This window comes from Paramormyrops kingsleyae, chromosome 3 (genome assembly GCF_048594095.1).
Source record: "Paramormyrops kingsleyae isolate MSU_618 chromosome 3, PKINGS_0.4, whole genome shotgun sequence".
In the NCBI taxonomy this organism is placed as follows: domain Eukaryota; kingdom Metazoa; phylum Chordata; class Actinopteri; order Osteoglossiformes; family Mormyridae; genus Paramormyrops; species Paramormyrops kingsleyae.
Genome location: NC_132799.1, coordinates 38,363,221 through 38,385,363, shown reverse-complemented (window position 1 = coordinate 38,385,363; position 22,143 = coordinate 38,363,221). Strand labels below are relative to the sequence as shown.

Here is a 22,143-nt window from a genome sequence, read left to right as displayed (position 1 = left end):
ATGTACTGCACTGTACAGCTACAAATTCAAGTGTATGATGCCCTTATATTGGACAGATTTTGAACAGTGACTCCTGAAGTTAATCCTTACTCCACTTGAGGGCGCCAAAAGGTTTACCCATTGACTGGGATTAAGAGGTATGTAAGATATAGGTAATTGTGACTAAACTAGTGAAATCTGTATTGTATCTTTTTAAAAAAAAAAAAAAGTTAAGAGAAATACAGCGGGGAAAATAAGTATTGAATGCGTCAACATTTTTCTCAGTAAATATATTTCTAAAGGATCTATTGACATGAAATTTACACCAGATGTCGGTAACAACCCAAGTAATCCACACATACAAAGAAATCAAAACAAATAATTTATTTTCCCCGTTGTATGTCTTTTAACTTGTCCAATCTGAATGACATGACAGACAGTATAATTCTCTGCATGAGTCTCACCTGAAATATTCTTACAGCCTTTAGTCTGATAATCCAAAAGGCTGAGCTTTCTTTTACATACTGGGAAGGTTCCACATACAGATAACACTTACAGCAACGAAATATTTCAATTTGATTTCTTAAAAATCATGTGTGTGATTCACTCAAGCAATCAAACCCATAATATTGGAAAGAAATTTGAGAAGACTATTCAAGAAGGTAGCTGTTACAAACCAAAATGTCTACCAGCTGGCCTGATTCCCCATTCAGTGTAAACCATCTGCTGTGACTTTCAGGACACAATGGAGACCTTATTGCTCCATAACTGAAGAAGCAGCCAACATCAGCCTGTTGGAAAGGATGCTGGAGGATCTGGCTCCTGTGGGAACAAGGCCTCACTAAGGGGAATGAGGCCCTCCCCAGTGGTGCACCAGCCAAAGCATGGTGGACATCCAGAGCATCCATGCAAAGACATGTAGTTAGACTGGCCATGCAGTTAGTTATTTGCCTGCAGTATGTGCCCTGTGATGGACATCAAAATGCCAAGCATCTGGCTTTGTTAAGAACAGCTATTAATATTTTTACAACATGTAAGGCACCTGCTGTGATGGCTTTCAGGCTCACTGTCACCCTGTGCTGCATAAAGAATTACAGGGAATTGCAGAAGATGAACCATTTGGAGGGGTTTTTACCATAATAATATTCTGCCTTGTTCTAATATTCAAATTATCTATTCCCTGTACAGATGCTTGTAAAGCATATGTAACATTCAGTTCATAGGATAAATCTAGCCTTTAAAAAGATGCATAGGCTTTTAATATGAAATCAAGGGTAAATGGTAATATGAAAAACGTCATCAACTAGCGTCTTTACGGGATGCTTTCAAGGTTCAAAATAAACCCTATTATCATTTGTTACGTTGCTGGCCAAAAATCTACAGCGATCTGCAACAAATTTAACATTAGACAAAGATAATACTGGCGTGTAGATGCAATATATATATTTATGTGCCGCTACAAACATGCTATCGTTACAATATGAGTAGCAAAAACCACAACTGTTGTCTTCTTATTTGAACAGACTACAATAGATGTCTTGATTATATTATTTTTCTTGATGTACTAATTCTAGGAGCATGTGGAAATTTCGCAAAATTGTTGTACTCAATGGCTGAAAGTTATACTTATTTATCTTATAAACAGAATAAAAGGCTGAAGATAGCACGACTAAAAGCTTTGCTCCGGATGCCGCGTCTTCTTAATAATTTCTCATTTCCATCTCTCAAGCAGATCCCCAACTTCCTTTGGCCGGGTTGTGCCTCCTGGTTGCAACTTGCAACTCTGCGATCATGCCTCATGTCCGCTGCCATATGCCCGGCGGCACACAGAAAAACCGTAACGGACTACGGCAACCTGGAGGCCATCGTCGCTTCGGCGCCGGACACTCCAACAGGAAAAGGGCGGAACTCCGTCTTGGACTGTGAGTGAGTGAGATGGCAAATGAAAGTATGGGGAAGGAGAGAGAGGTACTATGGGCCGGTGTGGGCAATGTGCTTCAGAGCCCAGTTTGTTTGCATTGTGTATGATTCGGGAGTTCTGTCATGGCCTGGGAACAGCCAATCATGATTCTATACAGTCACAGCTAGACACGATTCGGTCCCCTGCTGCACGTCACCCAAACCCTGAGTTTGTTTATTTTTATGTGAGGCCAGTTATGACCTGTTAAGTTTCCCCCTGTTGTTGTTGATTCCAGATATGAATAAATGTCAGTGGGCCAAATAAGAAATTCAAAATATAATGGTTCCAAGCCACTTTTATTGGCTGCTAATTTCAGCAGTTAAATGCTGTATTATCATATCAGGCCATTTAAGGCTCATGTTCCTTAACTGTTGGGCTTCTTTATTTGATACTGTTCATCAATTTTTGGTGATTAAATATTCTTTAGATAACTGAATTTACTTTTTCTCTGTTTGCCTAAATGTATGCCTTTAGACTGCAGGAGTAAATAGTTAGAAGATGTATGTATGTATGGCTATGTGTACCTGTGACTCCTTGACACCAGTATGGTATCATGCAACAGACAATGCTGATTTGGAGGAATCGGGAGGAACCCTGCTGATGGACCCAGCAGAGAGGGATCACTTCTTCCAGGTGAGCTGACTCCCTGTACCTGGCAGCACTCTCTCCCTCTCCCTGTCCTTCATTTCTACTAGCTTCATTTCAGGTTTTCCATCAAGACCATAATATATGTCAAGTCTAGTAAATAAGAGAACAGAGAGTGACCTTCAGCTCTTTTTTTAGACTGTGTCTTGGCTTAGTACTGCCCCCTCAGTCATAGAGGAGTGTATTCAGTCTATCTCACACCCAGACTGCTCCTACAATGCTACAAAAACTATGGACATCTGGGGCTTGTTTATGAAAGCAGTATTTCTTGCTCAGCTGGATAACTTGTCGGGTTTAAGGTACCCCGGTTGAAAAAGAACTTTATCTTTGTTCACTTACATTTAGTCCAGACTACCTTAAATCAAAAAGTTATCTGCTAGGCAAAAAATCCTGCTTTCTGAAACGGGCCGCTGGACACACATGGGAGATTTATCTAGAACAGTGGTTTTAAAACTTCGATACGTTTACCAATGGTGTCACGCGAGCTCCCTCTAGTGGTACGCAGATTTATCTCTGTATTTAAACGTTGGTCATAATAGTGGAAAGCAGAGAACCACTGATGTAGAGGAAATATATAAATATTATATAAAGAATTAGATACATTAAATATAACGATAAATCTGTACCATTGATTATTTCTTGTTTTGCAAGTTATTGGCTAGTCATATATAAGTAACAAAATTTTATGAAAATGATATTTTCATATGGAATTATTTAAAATTATTTTTTAAAAATCATGAAACGGGGCAACACAGACTGCTGTCCAGGATCCATGCAGAAACCTGCGCCTTCCAGACACAACCCGCCAAATGGAGAGACCGTGATGGACCATGTGAGCTGCGTGAGGATGGAGGTGAGGTTAGGTGTGGAAGAAGGTGGAGGTCATGAGGCAAGCAGGGGGGAGAGGAGCATCCAGAATGATACAGCATACATAAGGAGGTGAGGGAGCCATTGAAGGAGAGGAAATGTGAACGAAAAGGTGGTGAGAAGTACAGTAAATAAAGAATGACAAAGGACTGTGGAATGGCGGAAAGTCCAAGCGCGGTTGGTGAGAAGTAGAGCGGCCTGCAGCATTAATAGTTTAATGCAGGTTTATATCCTCTGTAGGTCTTTGTCTTCCTTTTTCCCTGACTTTGAATTATTCTGTGTAAATGATGTAGGAATGTATTGCAACACATCCATACATCCATATAAAGTGTGTTGGGACAACTTTCTTGTGAAAGGCACTATGTACAAATGAATTTAATTGAATTTTGTGACTTTCTTGTCTGGCTTTGGTTAATGTCTCATGTTTTCTTGTTTTCCATTTTCTGCTTCATTTATTTAGTTATTTACTTATTTCATAATTTTATTGTCTGCTTGTTTTTTGTCTATTTCATTATGTTCTCCTTTTCATTCGCTCAGGTCAGGACATGACATTGAGATCCTCCCTGTGGTCCACATGGGGAAAGACCACCTTCATTGTCACATTGAGACCAATCACCCAGAGGAGTACGACTGACTCCTTGGGTCAGTGGAAAGCAGGCCTATGGCCTCACAGACGACCAGTGGCCTGGCTCAGTCGGACCATCCTTCAGCTCCAGTGGCCCACACATGTGCTCAGCGTGACAAAGCACCAGCAAAATGAAGAGCTTCAAAACCACATTGGACCTGAAAAGACACAAGTGGAGCCTCACATCACCGCGGCAGTGCTTGGGGGGGTCTCAGAGGTTTTGATGGATGGAATGATTGATAGGCACTGCCGCATGGCAAAAGCGCAGACCAGGTGCACATAGTATGGCAAGATCTTCCCTCAATCCTCAGATGTAGAAGACACCAGAAAACTCACACTGGCGAGTGCCTCCACCAGTACTCAGTGTGGAAAACACTTCAGGTCGGTACCGGAAGTAATGAGACACCAGTGATTCACATCCAGGGAGAGACCATACCATCGTGCCTACTGTAGGAGAGCTTACTCGCTTGCCAGTCCTCAACAGATACAAGCGGATTCATACGGGGGAGAGACCGTACCCCTTTTCTCAGTGTGGGAAGAGGTTCCTTTCATTAGGGAAGGGAGGAGACACCATACTTTTGCTCACAACGTGGGAAGTATTTTAAGAGAGGATACCCTGAGAGAACATTTGCAGATACTCACCGGTGAATGACTGTGCCACTGCTCCCACTCCAGAAAGAGATTTGTTAACATAATAACCTTGACAAGACACCAACTAATACACACAGGGGAGAGACCATCCCTCTGTTGTTGTGAGAAGAGTTTTCCGTTTTTTGCGGAACTGTTAGTTTACTAATGGTATCACACAGGGGAATGTCCATATTGCTGCCCGCTTCACACGTGCTATCTGACTGTATGCCAGCGAACTCAGGGAGTGGCCTTAAAACTGCTAGGACTGTAAAATAGTGTTGTAGTTCTCGAGACCGGTCTTGGTCTCGAGACCAATTTTTTGTGGTCTCGGTCTTGTCTTGGTCTCGACTCTATTTGGTCTCGGTCTTGCCTTGGTCTCGACTCTATTTGGTCTCGGTCTTGTCTTGGTCTCGGACATAGCGGTCTCGATGGGATGGGGAAAAAAAGAGAAAACTGCACATCCTCACAGAACAGTATCATTATTTATTACGCGCCTCAATTCAAATGCAACCAGTCAGATGCATCCATTTCAAAAACGTTACATTTTATACATTTTCTCCACGGACACTGCCAGTGCTTCACAGTCCACAAACATCATACACATCGTATCATACATCGGCAAAAAAATGTCCGAAAATGTCCGCGAAGTCTATAGCATAGTTATAATTCAAATAAATTAGGTATTTTACATTGATTAGAAAGCACGGTCTTGGAGGTGCAAGTCAATCTGGAGGCTCATTCTCTTCAATTCAAAGCAAAGGATCATTACATAGCTGTATTCATAGCTTACCCGAGGCCTCTGTCCCTGGTATAAGAGACTTAATATGAACATCTTTCTGGTACATCCCATCTCTTTCCCTTGACGAGGTCTGATAAAATGGTTATAGGAGAGGATTGCTGAGAATATTATTTTCCATCAGGTCTCGTAACTACACTCACCTAAAGGATTATTAGGAACACTTGTTCAATTTCTCATTAATGCAATTATCTAATCAACCAATCACATGGCAGTTGCTTCAATGCATTTAGGGGTGTGGTCCTGGTCAAGACAATCTCCTGAACTCCAAACTGAATGTCAGAATGGGAAAGAAAGGTGATTTAAGCAATTTTGAGCGTGGCATGGTTGTTGGTGCCAGACGGGCCGGTCTGAGTATTTCACAATCTGCTCAGTTACTGGGATTTTCACGCACAACCATTTCTAGGGTTTACAAAGAATGGTGGGCAGAGGGAAAAACATCCAGTATGCGGCAGTCCTGTGGGCGAAAATGCCTTGTTGATGCTAGAGGTCAAGGGAGAATGGGCCGACTGATTCAAGCTGATAGAAGAGCAACTTTGACTGAAATAACCACTTGTTACAACCGAGGTATGCAGCAAAGCATTTGTGAAGCCACAACACGCACAACCTTGAGGCGGATGGGCTACAACAGCAGAAGACCCCACCGGGTACCACTCATCTCCACTACAAATAGGAAAAAGAGGCTACAATTTGCACAAGCTCACCAAAATTGGACAGTTGAAGACTGGAAAAATGTTGCCTGGTCTGATGAGGCTCGATTTCTGTTGAGACATTCAAATGGTAGAGTCAGAATTTGGCGTAAACAGAATGAGAACATGGATCCATCATGCCTTGTTACCACTGTGCAGGCTGGTGGTGGTGGTGTAATGGTGTGGGGGATGTTTTCTTGGCACACTTTAGGCCCCTTAGTGCCAATTGGGCATCGTTTAAATGCCACGGCCTACCTGAGCATTGTTTGTGACCATGTCCATCCCTTTATGACCACCATGTACCCATCCTCTGATGGCTACTTCCAGCAGGATAATGCACCATGTCACAAAGCTCAAATCATTTCAAATTGGTTTCTTGAACATGACAATGAGTTCACTGTACTACAATGGCCCCCACAGTCACCAGATCTCAACCCAATAGAGCATCTTTGGGATGTGGTGGAACGGGAGCTTCGTGCCCTGGATGTGCATCCCACAAATCTCCATCAACTGTAAGATGCTATCCTATCAATATGGGCCAACATTTCTAAAGAATTTCAGCACCTTGTTGAATCAATGCCACGTAGAATTAAGGCAGTTCTGAAGTCGAAAGGGGGTCAAACACCGTATTAGTATGGTGTTCCTAATAATCCTTTAGGTGAGTGTATGACAAATCTGGGAGATTTTAAATGAGAGACATATGGACATACGGACAATATAATTGAAAAGATAACATGAATTTGATTTAACGAGTAATGACACTTTACAGCAATGCCTTTTTTCTCTACAGTTGATCTGGGTAATGTGATGTCGATTCTAGCCCTAGTCTGTTTTCGGTCTTGGTCTCGACCAGTCTTGGTCTTGGTCTCGCCTTAGTGTGTCTTGGTCTTGGTCTTGGACTTGGTCTTGGTACCCTCAAGTCTCGGCAGTGTCTTGGTCTTGATACCCTCCGGTCTCGGCAATGTCTTGGTCTCGGTTTAGGCGGTCTTGACTACAACACTACTGTAAAAGAAATTTCTCTGACTCCACTCACCTGTAGAGACACATGCAGATTCACATGAGGGAAAAGCCGTTCCAGTGCTGGGATTGTGGGAGGAGTTTCCAGAAATTGTGTCTTTTGAAGATGCAGCAGCCAAATCATACAGGGGCTGGCAGTTGAGGTGTGAAATGCTTTGCATTGCATTCTATGCATTCACTGTAATATTACTTTGTGGGAAGTATAAGATCTGTATGGATATTTATTGAATCTGGATAAAATCACTTTTATAGATGACTTGTATTCTCAGGAACTCCAAGTGTAACCTGCACATTTGCAAATTGATAACTAGCAGGGAAAATTGTGTCAGCAAAACTTAGGGAAAATATTTTTTCTGTAGCATGTCTCCACGTGGCATTCATTTAAAAGAGACAGCACTGGCTAGAGTGAAGTCTTCATAACTGAAGCAAATGATTGATCTTTGCCCAAGCTGTATGCTTTACTCCAAATGTATCTGAAAGATTGGATTTTTTTTAGTTTACACTTTTTTTTTATGTGAATTTATGTGGTCAAGTGAAAATTGTTATTAAAATGAGGATGTGTAATCCTTAAATTGGGTTCCCACAGAAAAAAAAGTTTAAATATAACTGTGAATTATAAACTGCATGATCTTTAAACCAAAACTAGGAAACGGAATTCGACGGTACCAATTTACTGATATGAAAAAGACCTGACGTTATAATAACATCGTGTAAATGAGGTAATGTATTCTATTAGATTTTACCGTTACAGAGGAATGAATCATCGACTAAAAGCTTTTATTTTGAAAAGTACTTAACACCGGAAGTAAAACCTTCGACTTAAAGATGGCCTCATTCACATTCGTTGCTGTTAGCATTAGAGTTGCTTTCTGTTTTGAATAAATATTTTTTTTTTGTATCTCACCAGGCATTATTAAAGTCCCTCTTATAATGGAAGTTCCCAGTGCCTCAATGTCGGACATCGTAGGTATGTGGCGAGTTAACTTTTAAAACAGATTTAAGCTGTTACTCCGTTACTTGGTTAGCTTCGGCCACTGTACGTACTGTATAAATTCATGACTGGTACTTTTTCAGACTGCCCTATAAGTTGGTAATATAAGTGGGGAATATAACGGTGTCAGAAGCCAAATCATTTTTTCAACTTTGGAAAGCGGTTTAATGAAAAAATCGCGTAGTTGTTACCGGTATGGTTAATGACATTAAATGTCGAAGCTTAACCCAGGAATGGCTACATGGGTAGTAACTGCAATTTTGAGACTGCGGTGATAAGCAGGACCAGCATAAGCCACTTCTCTATTGAAGATGAAATATAACTAAATTATAAACATAAATAAATTACATGACGGTGAAAAGCCTAACATTGTTAGCGGAATTTAGCTTTCAACTTTCAAGTGCCCGCCACGTTCCAAAAGTTTGGGTCTATCGACTATTGAGAAAATGCTTGTGAAATAGTTTTATAAAAAACTTGCAACTTACCATAGTATAATTCATATACTTGATTTCCTGAAAGTTTGAAAAGTGACTGGAATAATTTGATTGCTGTATTTTGCTTCTGAATGGTCATATATTTGTATGTCTTCAGTGTGTAGCTTGAAGTGTTATTTCTCTAAGTTTGTGGTAAAAATGTTGCATGTGGCCAAGCTAATGCTGATAGTCTTTTTTTTAGATCCCTTTCTCCCGCTTTCCTCAATGCGGCTTCTGGTTCCGCCCTTACGGCTGCTGTCTGCTGCCATGTGGCAGGTAGCTCAGAGAAGAGATGTGATGCATTACGGGAAGCTGGAGGAGTTTGTCTCCTTGGTCACAGAGACTGTCCCAGAGCTGCTGAGCTACAGACAAAGAGCGCAGCTCATTTTGGGACTGCGTGCAAGGGTGAGTAAAGAGAGAGGGTGAAAGGTTAGTGCTGTTTGATGGCATGTTATTATCTTCTGTTCTGGATTCAGGCTTAATGCTGCTGCCTTACAGGGAATATGTGTGAGGGAATGGTGAATAATATGGGTAGTGGGTGGAGTTTCTGGGTGAGGTGAAGGTGGTGAAATGGGTCCTGTTTCTGTTTCAGCTGGTTCTTGAGATCTGCCGAGGTGAGGATCCTGCAGACTGCCAATGCATCGGGCCCCACCTGGAGAGGATAAGCCGCCATGCTGGAGCCCATGAGCACCCAGGTGTAAGGGCCTGTATCTCCACTGCTAAACAGCCACCTCAGGACTGTTATAGGCTATGGGACAATCTCCATAATAATAAAAAAAAAACATATATGGGTAATGTTTGTTGCTTAAAATCAGGAGTGCAACAGCAGAGCTAGATTCAGGTTGTTTTATTTAATATCTTAGATGAAGGAGTTGGTTACAGGTTAAGATTCATTCCTCCCTTACTACTAAACTCCAGCATTTAAAATTTTCCATGCTTGTTGAGCATGTACATAACAAACCATACCACCACTGGCTCAGCCAAGCATTGAAGATGAATCGCCGTTTAGCTGTAATGTTCAGGCATTTATAATAGTCACCTTTAACCAACTGCCTATCTTTAATATTACCATTAAAATCAGCTGTACTGGTCCAAAGGCAGGTAATATAAGGATTTGTATACTCAGAGTCCACAGTTGTTTGCAGCATTCCTACCCTTATCCATCCAGCCATCTTCCATAGCTGCCTGTCCAGTACAGGGTTCCTGTGAGCATATTCCAGGCTGCACAGGGCACAAGCCCAGCTCTTATGTAACTTTAGTTTTGTTTTACTACAACTTTCCCAGCAGTACTGGTTTTTAGGTTTAATCAGTGTTTTGTTTGCAGCATAAATGTACCTGTATTCCTAGTGTTGCAAAATTCTGGGAATTTTCAAAGTTGAACACTTTCCATGGGAATTAACGGGAAATTTGAAAAATTGCAGGTTAGCCTATAACAGGGAACTTTAAATGTAGTTGGAAAAAAACATCTTAAAAGCATTAATAGTGATATCATTGTGTAACCAAATGCTTGAGTAATTATGTGTGCGTAAAAACACCATCAAAATACACTGCCTTATCTGACAGCTCCTGTGCAGTTCAATATTTCCAAAATTCCTCATCCTAACTTTCGTTTGAAAGTTTCTGGAAAATTTCCATCCCTTTTCAACTTTTTGAAATCATTCTGCAAATATTGATACAAATAAGACAGGCCCAAACTAAGGCATACATATGTATGTATACATAGACACTTTGGTCTGCAATAGTGAGTTATTTACTACATGGGCTGAGTTTCTTTGTGTAATTATGATTCCAGTTAATCATAGTTTTGAGCTGTTTGCATGCTGTGCTCTGATTCAGGCAAGCGACTCAGAGGTGGAAGTGTCAAGAGTAAACTTCCTAGAGATGGTCCAAATCCTGTTAACGGACTCGGCCGCAAGAGATTACTTTTTCAAGGTGACGTCTTTCTCCGTCTTCTGCTAATCATTGCAAACCATGAGGCAATGTAAGGAGCATCTACTTTTATTGGCAATGGTACCAAACGCCATTAGTCACCCATTTGGCAGCAGTACGAATTGGCAGGTCATGATAATCATTGGGATTTCAGAACCTATTTTTTGCCACCACTGATCTTTATTGCTGAAGTGTTGGTTAGAACAGTACAGATATCACTGTCTCACTCCATCAGGAGGTGTTCCCAGTGGAGTATGGACCCAAGTATGACAAAGCCCTGGAGGACCTGGTGTGGGAGCTCCTCTCCAGGCTGGAGCAGCTTCTCCCAGTACCAGACCTCGAACAGGTAATATCAGACTGCCTTTGCTAATGAAAGCACTTTGAGAATTTGGTCATTTAGCTTTCTGAGCAGTTAGTTCATTTTCATGCTTTTATGCATGTTTGGAGTTGAAGGGACGACGTTTTATTATTCTGCTTCTTTCCCTAAGTTGGTGTCCTTGTTCACCGCTGCCCCCTCACTCCTGGAGGAGTGTGTGCAGTCTAACTCTCCCCCAGAGCAGCTGAGGACCCTCCTACAGCACTACAAATGTCTTGGACAGCTGGTCACACATGGTAGGTGTTTCTGTGTTGCTGGATCCACTCTTAATATAGGTACTCTGTGGCATGATTAGCAGTGTTGGAACTTAAATCCTTTTAATTTAAAAATGTGGCATATAATATGTAAAATTTGAATTGATTTGGAGAACAAGGGACTCACCCATTTTACTTGTTAGATGTTAGATTGATTCAATTTTGGTTATTTATTTGTTTAATATGATTGACTTGTATTATTAGTAGTATCAACTGGAGAAATGAGACTTTCAGAGCCACTATGGGTGATTTTATCCTGTACTGTGAGTTAATTGTTAAACACAACTTTCATTGCTTACGTAATTTGGCTGGAAAGCTCCTGGCAGTGACTGACAGGGCACAAAGAGACGCCCACCCACCATGGATTTTTAAGTCCTGTTTCTCCCACAAATATATTTGGAAGTAGTCTTTCAGTTTCACATTTGTTTTTGTTTTTTCCTCCCAGCAACCACTCCTCTCACAGGTGACTGTATCCTGTCCTCACTATCCCTCCTCCCCCTTGGCAAGGCAGCTGTCATTCATGAGGAAACCAGCCGCCAATCAGAATATATGCATGACTCTATGGACTTCTTAAGTCCTGCATATGTCAGTGAAGAGGTTGAGATAGTGTCTGTGGAAGAAAGCCCAATATACAGAGATCTGGAGATGGAACTGAGAAAGAGTTTAGACCCAGATGAGAGTCGGATAGAAAGTAGGAATGGAGGTGGGGATGTTGAAGAGGAAATGTCTAATTTAAGCACTTTGAAAGAGGAAGAAGGAGAACTGACAAAGGAGACTAAAGAGGCTGCAATGGACAGTGGAGGTGGAGAGGCACAAGTTGGAGAGTTGGACGCTGAATATGGGGAGGTGGAGTTTGAATCTACGGAGCAAGGGCTTAGAGGTGGAGAGGTGGGGTCAGTGTATGAAATGGCACAGGCTGTACAAGAACAGGTGGGGCCAGAATGTGAGATGGTACAGTCCAGTAATGGAGAGGTGGGTCAAGAATGTGCAGAAGCAAATCCTAGGACTGAAGATTGTACAGAGGTAGAGCCGAGAAGTGTAGAAGTACAGTCAGAATGTCCAGAGGCAAATCCCGGGAGTTGGGAGTGTGGAAAGGTGGAGCCGGAATGTGGAGATTCTACACATGGAAGGAAAAGCCAAGAAAGAAAGGAGAACATAATGGCTGAAGATGAGGCACTAATTAGGGAGAGACAAGAACACAACACGGGTGAACACAAGGAGGGGGATGGAAATGGCCAAACCTACCGGTGTGAAAAAGAGCTGGATCCTGGAAAAGAATCTGCGCATGGACAGGAAGACGGTGGCCAGTTACAGCTGGTTACTACCTGTCTGCTCCAGAGGCCTACAGTGCTGATCCAGCGGCTTGCTGTCGCCGACACCTCTCTGCCCGTGTTGACGCCAGTGCACCCCACCGCTGGTAACGGGGAGCAACCAGTCAGCTCTCAGAGGAGCCGCAACAGGACGGCACAGAAATGGAAGGGACGGCGGGCGGTGCGTGAAAGGAAGACCAGTAGCCGCTTTCGGGCTGCTCTGACAGGGAAGCCAGCACTGTCAGAGAAGGAGTAAGTGCTGAGTGATCTGTGGCATGCTGTCATGTGAGTGCAGCACAGTCTCTGTCCAACACTTCTGTTGTCCCCATTTTTTGCAGGAACATTGCTGATTCTCATGGTCGAGCTCTGGTCACCCCAGCTGAGGAACAACATGCAGGTAATGCCAGTGTTAGAATTAACAATGTGAACTTTACCTTACAATGTACAAACTTTATTTGAACAAATCTATTGCTTTTTGCAGGTTATAGATTACCAAATGATGAAGGAAAATCAATTTAAAAGGGATTTCTGATATAGTGTTAATATTTATTTGTGGCTTCCTGAAATCTTTTCTTAGAAGTGTAATCACAGGTGTGCTACAGATGCTAGGTTGCTTAGTCTCTGTATTTGAGACTTGTGTGTCATGGCAGTACCCAAACAGGATTTGATTGGTTCTCTTCCCATTCTGTAGTGGACCTCTTGAAAACCCAACCAGAAGGAGATGGAAAGTCTGTATGTCCCACTGAGGATGGGGAAGACCAGCCACCCACTACAGCCGACCAGTCAGGAGCCCACATCTGCCTCCAGTGTCGGAAGACCTTCAGGTCTCGATCAGACTTAATGAGACACCATCGGACTCACACGGGTGAGCGGCCATTCCAGTGCTCCCAGTGCAAAAAGAGTTTCCAGAATTCGTGGGACCTGACAAGGCACCGACGGACACATACTGGGGAGCGACCGTTCCAGTGCTCCCAGTGCGGGAAGAGCTTCACGCAGCTGGGTTCCCTACGAATGCATCACAAGCAGAAGCACAAGAAGGAGTGGCCCTTCCACTGCTCCCTGTGCGACAGGAGCTACCAGTTCTCGTCAGACCTGGCTAGACACAAGCAGACTCATGCGGTAAAGCGACCCCATAAGTGCGCCCTTTGTGACAAAACCTACAGTCGTGCCTCGGATGTCAGGAGGCACCAGCTCCTTAACCACACTGAGGAACGCCCTCACCAGTGCTCCCTGTGCGGCAAGAGTTTCAAAACATCGTGGGACCTCACCCGGCACAATCGGACACACACGGGAGAGCGGCCTTTCCAGTGCTCCCAGTGTGGGAAGAACTTCACAGAATTGGGGTCGCTGAGACTGCACCACCAGAGAGCTCACGAAGGAGAAGGTCTTTTTAACTGCTCCCAGTGCCAGAAGAGCTTCACCCAGTTAGCGACACTAACAAAACACCAGCACTGCCATGCCGGTGAGCGCCCCTTTCAGTGCTCTCACTGTCAGAAGACCTTTACTCGACTGTCAGTATTGACTAGACACCAGCGGATCCACACAGGGGAGAGACCGTACCTTTGCTCCCAATGTGGAAAGAGTTTCCTTTCCCAGGGAGAGCTTTCAAAGCACCAAAAATGTCACACAGAAGAGAGACCTTACCTTTGTTCCCAGTGTGGCAAGGGTTTCAAGATGGAGGCTGCCCTTAAAAAACATCGGCACACTCATACGGGGGAGTGCCCGTACCGCTGCCCTCACTGCAAGAAGACTTTCACCAATAGAACAGGCTTGTCTAGACATAAGCTAATTCACACTGGGGAGAGACCACACCTGTGCTCCCAGTGCGGTAAGACTTTCCTTTCCGTGGGAGAACTGTTGATCCACCAGCGGTACCACACAGGAGAACGTCCATATCAGTGCTCATTGTGTGGGAAGAGTTTCACCCAGTCGTGCTACCTAACTGTTCACCGGCGAACTCACACGGGAGAGCGGCCGTACCAATGTATTGTGTGCTCAAAAAGCTTCTCACACTCAACTCCGCTGAAGAGACACATGCGGATTCACACTGGGGAGAAGCCGTTCCAGTGTCCAGACTGTGGGAAGAGCTTTAGCCGGCTGTGTCTGATGAAGACACACCAACAAACCCACACAGTAAAGGAGAGCTTAGACATTGCTTTGGCCTAGTTTTACTGGCATTGCTATTGACTTTACATGGTTTCTTCAGTTGAAACTAAAACACAAAAGGTGTTATCATGGTTAACTGTGACAAAACAAAATTGCTTCTCATAATATGCATGGCTAAAATAAATCCTGCCAGTTTTCCGGTGATATCCATTAATCTTTGGTCAGGTTTTTTAAATGGTCTTTGGTAGAGTACCCAGTTTTGCTCCAGGGGGCCTAGCTTTGTTGACTAGGGTGAAAATGGGACATTTGTGTAGCCCTGATAATCAGAATCAGCACTGTGCACCTCAGCTGTGTACCAGCACAAAATTATTTGCAGAAAGGAGTGCTTCAACCCTGATGTATGTTGGTGGCATAGAGTTTTAGTCGTTTTTCAACTGTATCCTTGAGTTGCGTTGGCCTGGTATGTCTGCATTGGTTGATTTGCTGATGATTTTTTTTTTTGGATGTTAACATGGTTCTTGAAGTGTTTGCTAAGTGAAATGAGCAGCATTTAAAGTTTAGAATATATTATTCTCATTCCTCAGGACCCATAATGAACATATGGACCCAGGGAGATGAACATTGTTGTTTCTCTGTGGCTTCTGACACATATGGATGCTGTGGTATCATCAATAAACAGGACAATATGACCTAAGAATAATGCAACCTTGTAGATGTTGATATGATAGTTTATCTGCAGACTGGATCAGGTGCCGCTTCACGTAGATAGCAAATGGAAAACTATATTATAATTACTTGCTTTGCTGTAAAATACTGATTTATTGCATATAGTAATAATAATTATATTAGTATCTAGTAGTATGTACTAGAGTTGCGCGGGTCGGCTTTTTTTAACACCCGCCCCAAACCACCCCGTCAGGAGATCCAAACCGCCCCGCCCAACCCGCAAAAATACGCGTGACCCAAAACCCGACCCGAGGAAAAAAAAAAAAAAAAACACCAGTGAGCCTGTATTGCCATGGAACCTACCAATGAAGTTTCCTTTGTGACACTGTAACCCATAGATGACTAATGGCGCTTTTCCACTGCATAGTACGGCACGACACGGTTCAGTTCAGCTCACTTTTGGGGGGTTTTCCACTGGGAACAGTACCTGGTACCTGGTCCTTTTTTTAGTACCACCTCAGCCGAGGTTCCAAGCGCGCCGAACCGTTACCAAAACGTGACGTGTAAACTCTACTGGTCACTGATTGGCCGGAGAAAATCGTCATTACTGCGTCACTGAACTTGCGACACGAGACACAACAGACCCGCTAGATTTTTAGCACAGCCAGCGAAGGTTCGGACGCACCATTTTGTTTTAACTAAAAATGGTCTTGCTGTTAAAAACATCCACATGCCGAAAATGAAGAACACCATTCCGTCGATATGCTCCATTGTTGTGTGTTTGTTTGTGGCGCATTTACGATGATGTCACGGCAATAGAGGCGGCGCAACTATAACGACACGTGAATAATCCCGCCCACTCTAAAGCGGCACTAAACTGCAGTCGAAATGCAAACCGAGCCGAACTGAGCCAAACCAAGGTGAGCTGTACTGAACCGTGCTGTGCCGTACTATGCAGTGGAAAAGCGCCAATAGATTTGTGCTAGATTCGCATTGAATAGGGCTCCCCCAGTTCTGCCAGAATAAATTTCCATGACTTTTCCAAAACTTTTCCAGTACCACAAGAAAATTTTCAAAAACCGACAAGTTTGCTTTGATTTGATGATCATGCAGTTTCAGATAGTAATTGTCCTGCCCCGATCGTCCGTTCCTTCCGTGTGCCACGCCCCCTCGTTAACGCCGTGTGGAATCCCAGTGTGATCAGCTGTTTCTGGTTGTTGTCATTAGTTCTATGTATTAAGTCCGCGTTTCAGTTTGTTTCCCCAGTCCGGTCATTGTAATATCACTGCGTGTTTTCTTGCCTGCCCTGTTTTTTAAAACCCCGTGTTCCCCGATTTCCTGACTGCCGCTCCTCTGTCTCCGCTCCGCGTCCCGCATACGGCACGACAGTAATACTACAATTTTCGGTATGATAATAGACAATTTGCTTACCTAATAAACACAGATGGTGGACAACTTTCGCCAATGTGCAAATAGCGTTCAACTATTAAGAAAATTAATCCCAATATTAAAATTATATGTACCTTATGATTGGTGGAGGCAAACGGACTCAAACACGGGAAACTGTGATCAATAAAATTCAAATACGTGCAATAAAATAAATAAAACCATAAAAACCGGAATAGCGAGCAATAAAGCAGCGATCTGAAATACGTGTAATCTGCGCGGAAACGGATGTTTACCAAGGTACTTAACTACTGACTTCCACTCGTACATTTCTGTTAAGGCGTTGCGGAACGAAGCGGGAAACAAAAATAAACAAGGCTAGTTTCCAAAACTTTTCCATAACTTTTCCTCTCTATCCAATAATTCCTAAACTTATCCAGGGCCTGGAAAAATTATTTCAAAATTCCAAAACTTCCAGGTTTTCCATGACCCCTGATTGAAGATGACACAATTTTATGCGAGATTAACTGTGTACCAAGCTACAACAAAGAAACCGAAAGATCGATTTTTACGTCGTTATTTATAGAAGGGTTGCGGAAAATTGCACGAAAGACATCTCTGTCGCACACACACAAGCGCGCATGTATGCAAAACACACTAGTTGTCAAAACTGTAACATCTGATGTAACATCAGAACTCTATCAGATTTGAATGAACTTAGTAGAACTTAGGTCTTTTAATTTTGTCTAAAATGAAGTAGAGCAGAGCATACCAAACTAATAGCTTAATTATCCTACAAATTAAAAACTGCAAAATTGAAAAATATACGCCGACTGCATTTATACGCCGACCCCGTTTACAACGCGTTTTGATCGAAAATGAAATGCCTTTTGTAACTTTTTCACCCGCCCGCACCCACGATATTTAAAAAATGTCTGCCCTAAAACCACCGGCACCCGCGGGTCACGGGTCGACCCGCGCATCACTAGTATGTACTTATGTTTTAGTTTTTTTTCTTTATATAAAATTTCTGGCTAAAATGTTTTTTCTAGCCTGTGGAAACCCTAAACCTAGGCCTGAACCTAATGCTAAACCTGACTATATTCCAATGCATAAAACTAACCCTAATCCTGATGCTAACTCTATAACCATAGCCTCAAGTCTAATCCTTAGCCTAGACTAACTAAAATGCTAACCCTAATCCTAAATTTAGGCCTAACACTAATACCAACTCTAACTCTAGGTCTACACCTAACCCACACCCAAACTGTAGTAATGGCAAATCTAACTCTAAACTCTAAACTCTATCCATAACCCTACTGCCAATGCTAACCCAAGGCATAATCATTTGTCTAACTGCAGTCATAATGGAAACAATAATGTTCGCCATAGGCTTAATCCATATGCCAGCCACAACTCAAACACTATTGGCCAGTTTCCCAGTCAAGGATTAAGCCTAAGCCTAGACTAGCTTTGAGTTACAATGGTGAATCTCCATTGAAACAGCAATTTAGTCCAAGACTAGTCTTAATCCTAGTTCGGGAAACTGGCCCTAGGTGACTAAACCCTAAACTAATTACAATCCTAACCGTAAAACCAACCAGAACCCTAACCTTAGCCAAATCCTTAATACAAACCCTTGCCCTAGGCCTAGCTCACTGAAATCCAAAAATCTAATTTTACACCTAAAGCTAAACTAATCCTAAATTTACGTATAACCCTTACGCCAACCCTAACTGTTAGGGGTGCAATGGATCACAAAACTCATGGGTTGGGTCAGATCATGGTTTTTGAGTCAGGGTTTGGATCAACTTAAAGAATATTATAAAGCAAGGGTCTTTTAACATGACCCATTCATGTGAACACACAACTGCTTTGTAAGTATCTTTTCACTCTGCATCATACTGATGTCCATAAAGGACATCCATCATTATATTTTTTTCTTTGTTTTGTCGAGATCACAACTTATTTTTCCCATGATCTCTACATTACAGGTTATTTTCTGGAGATCACAAAATAATAAAATCTTGAGAAAATAAAAGTTGAAATTAGACATGAAAACAGTATTTTCCAAGGGAAGCGAATTCCATTAAAAATGCCATGGCTGATGCTACTGAATCCATGAAGGTTTGTTATTGCTTTCTCACCAAAAATCTTAAATTCCCTATGTCTATGTGCTACACAAGTAGGGGGAATTCTCCCCCATTGTGAAATGAATTTCAAGCCCTGAATTAGGGATGCACGATGATGTCAACATGACAGCTGATAAAATCTTAAGGTCATCGATGCCATTGACAAATATGAAAATTTCTTCCGATGAGCCTGGCCAACAAGGTGTCTAATACAAATACCAACCTTAGCCCTAAGTACAATGCAACCTAGTTCCAAGTCTAATACTAACCATAATGCAACCCTAGCGCTATGCTTAAGTCTAATGTAAATGTGTGGGTATGTGAGTGTGTATATGCAGTACCATGTGAAACCGCCTACAAAGGAGTGATAGTGTAATGTCACATGACCTGGCCACCTGACCTAAACACAGTAGAAAGGGTTTTGGAGGAGATTAACCAGAGTGTGAAGGAAAAGCAGCCAATGAGTGCTCAGTATATATGTGGGAACTCCTTCAGGACAGCTGGAAAAGTATCCAAGGAGGCCACCTTATGAAACTGTCGTAGAGGAGACCATGGAACAATTGGGGTTAAAGGTCTTGCTCTAAGGCCCAATGGTGGGATCACTCTGCCGATCCTGGGATTTGAACCAGCAACCTTCCCAACCTACAGAGCTGCCCCCCTAACAAATAATTTTTTTGGTCAGTGCATAATTCCATATATGGTATTTTATAGATTTGATGTCTTTATAAGTATTCTAAAATGTAGAAAATAATACAATTAACCTTTCTATAGGTAGATGTGTCCAAACTTTTGACGTGTACTGTATATACCATTATCAATATTCAAAGATATTTGAAAATGCTTTGTGTAACTTTTTTAGATTTATTTTTCTAACATCAGAATGTGGAACTTTGTGTCACAAAAAAACATCCACTTGCTGCCATCCACCTGCAGATTTCAGTTATGATAAATTTATAATAGTGAGCAGGCTGCTCGCTAACTTGTCAGCGTGTGGGTGTCACTCGCTAATAAATCCCTTTGATTTTATTCCAGATAGCAGCAGTGGAACAGTAAAGGTAGCAGGCAGATTGCAGCACAGGCGGATGTTATGATGGAGTTCAACCTTTCTGTGGTCTGGCTATCAGTTACATCACCTTCCTTCTTTTCGTACTGAGTGCGTCTCCCCTCGTCCTGAGAGCTTGACTGCATGTGTAAGACCCCCGTGTGGTTTCTGAGCGGATCACAGCTACATACCTGCTACAGAAGGAAACCACGGAAGTTTGTATTCACATGCGTCTATTTTTATCTGTTATTTATGCCCAAAATAGATAGAAATACAGTAGATTCTGCAAAGCTGGTTATTAAAGTTTGTGTCTTGCTGCAAATTATTATCTATTTCTTTACTCCCGTGTACTAAACTGTATATTGCCTTATATACTGTATGCAGATTTCCAGAAGCAATTCTATTTCTTGCCACTGGATGTCAGTGTGAGCAGCATGAGTCTCTAAAGCAGGGGTCACCAACCTTTTTGAAACTGAGAGCTACTTCACGGGTACTGAGCCATACGAAGGGCTGGCAGTTTGAAACGCCCTCCTAAATCTAAACTTCATGTACAATAAATATGTTTTAAATGCTTTTTTTTAAGATATTGTCATTTTCAAAACGATATAAATGCAAATGTGATTAAAGAACAACAACAGGATAAAATTACATTTTAGACGCTGCTCACTAGTGAGTTGTGCTATTTTTAGAACAGGTCCACGGGCGACTCATGTGGTCCTTGGGGGCTTCCTGGTGCCCACGGGCACCATGTTGGTGACCCCTGCTCTAAAGGCTGTTATTCCCCCTCACAGCTCCTGCTCTGCCAGAAGAGAAGCTGCATGTTTTCCTTGTGTTTTTGTGCCTCTGGGTCCTTCAGTTAGCTCACATTATCATAAAAACACTGCAGTTTAGATGAACTAGGAACTCTAAGTTGGGTTTCATGCCTATGTCTCTGTGCTTCTGCCCAGTGATGGAAGCTGAACCAGGATGTCCCACTGCTTACAGCAATATTAAGTACTGAATCCAAATGACAGCTTCAGAAATATAATACATGACAGGTACACTGTTGTAGTATGCAATCAAATTAAACAGTGGTGGTCTTTTAAAGAGGGCATACGCTGCTCAAAAAAATTAAAGGAACACTTTGAAAACACATCATATGTGTTTTCATACAGATATCTATACTGATATGGACTGGGTAATGTGGTAGGAATGAAAGGATGCCACATTGTTTGATGGAAATCAGAGCATGTGAGCGGAGCGTGAGCGAGGAGCGGAGCGGGCGGAATTTGGTCAGAGCACGGACCGGTTTTTTAATTAAGGCTGGAGCGGTCGCTTTGTCTCGCTCCAATTTCGCTCCGATACCGCTCACACTACAATTCTGAGGCGTGCCCAAATCTACCAAGAATTCATCTGTACAATTATCAAGACTGTTACACAAATTGGCCGAGATGGAATTCGCATCAGTATTTCATAAAGGAAACTGATAAATCATACAAGTGTACTATTCTTATCAAACGTATAGATGACAAGAATGTACAGCAAGAACAACAATGTGATGAAACTGTTTCAGTGAGTAAAGATTCACTTTGGAATCACTTTTCTCAGAAACATGAGTGTGCTACGCGAACAAGCGGAAGCCAGAGCAAAACGCGTGCAAGTTTTATATGGTTGTAGCATATCAAGTCTATAAAGTAAATTAAAGTATAAAAGCCTATAAAGTAAATTAAAGTAAAAAAGCCTATAAAGTAATTATTGGTAATCAAATAAATTCGTTTTGTCATTCAAAGTAGGTCTAATAAGATTTTTTTTTATTTCACGTAACGTAAAATTTTATTTTAGAGACGTGCTGCATCAACAGGAAAAAATTGAGGAATTTAAAACGTGTCTGTATATTCTTTAGGCTATTAAGCCCACTGATTCCTTTATTTTTAAGCCTATTTTTGTGTGGAATGCCATTTCCAAACCTGTCCGTTGTTGCCGATAGGTTGCTTTAAAATAAATATTTTCTGTTCTGACTGGCAATGTTGCCGTTGCTCATATTTCTTTATGACATAAGGCTTCGGTTTAAGGTGACATTTGTTAGGCATACAGATTATTTGTCCCTCTTTTAAATTGGAGCGAGCGTGGAGCGATTTGACTGGAGCGGGAGGACATTTTAGTGGAGCGAGGAGCGGTGTTGAGCGGAGCGGCTTAGTGCGAATTAGAGCGGAGGAGCGGGCGGAGCCAACAGCCTCGTGAGCGAGGAGCGGAAATTCTCACCGCTCCGCTCCGCTCACATGCTCTGATAG

The 22,143-nt window shown here is 42.3% G+C and overlaps 1 protein-coding gene across 9 annotated transcripts; it reads left to right on the top strand.

Moving 5' to 3' along the window:
- Nucleotides 1–67: 67 nt before the first annotated feature.
- On the top strand, nt 68–15,901 carry LOC111838800 (uncharacterized). 9 transcript variants are annotated; one of them, XM_072710260.1, is made up of 13 exons: nt 68–137; nt 1,712–1,901; nt 2,502–2,572; nt 3,380–3,437; nt 8,116–8,175; nt 8,875–9,077; nt 9,265–9,369; nt 10,509–10,604; nt 10,837–10,947; nt 11,090–11,213; nt 11,677–12,793; nt 12,880–12,938; nt 13,233–15,901. In XM_072710260.1, exons 2-13 carry the CDS (start codon nt 1,778–1,780, stop codon nt 14,705–14,707), a joined length of 3,603 nt encoding a protein of 1,200 aa, XP_072566361.1. In that variant the 5' UTR covers nt 68–137; nt 1,712–1,777; the 3' UTR covers nt 14,708–15,901. The 9 variants fall into 9 exon arrangements, with proteins under 9 accessions (XP_072566361.1, XP_072566362.1, XP_072566360.1 ...); XM_072710261.1 differs by lacking the exon at nt 68–137 and adding an exon at nt 1,195–1,406; XM_072710265.1 differs by lacking the exon at nt 68–137 and adding an exon at nt 3,989–7,927 and having other exon boundaries at nt 1,207–1,901; nt 3,340–3,437.
- Nucleotides 15,902–22,143: the final 6,242 nt, after the last annotated feature.

What these genes read in the sequence shown, in the direction of transcription:
- LOC111838800 (XM_072710259.1), top strand. Translation starts at nt 1,589, where the DNA reads ATGGCTGAAAGTTATACTTATTTATCTTATAAACAGAATAAAAGGCTG. An exon ending in GAGCCCATGAGCACCCAGGT is followed by an intron (nt 9,370 to 10,508) that starts GTAAGGGCCTGT and finishes GCTCTGATTCAG; the next exon opens with GCAAGCGACTCAGAGGTGGA. An exon ending in CAAGAGATTACTTTTTCAAG is followed by an intron (nt 10,605 to 10,836) that starts GTGACGTCTTTC and finishes TCACTCCATCAG; the next exon opens with GAGGTGTTCCCAGTGGAGTA.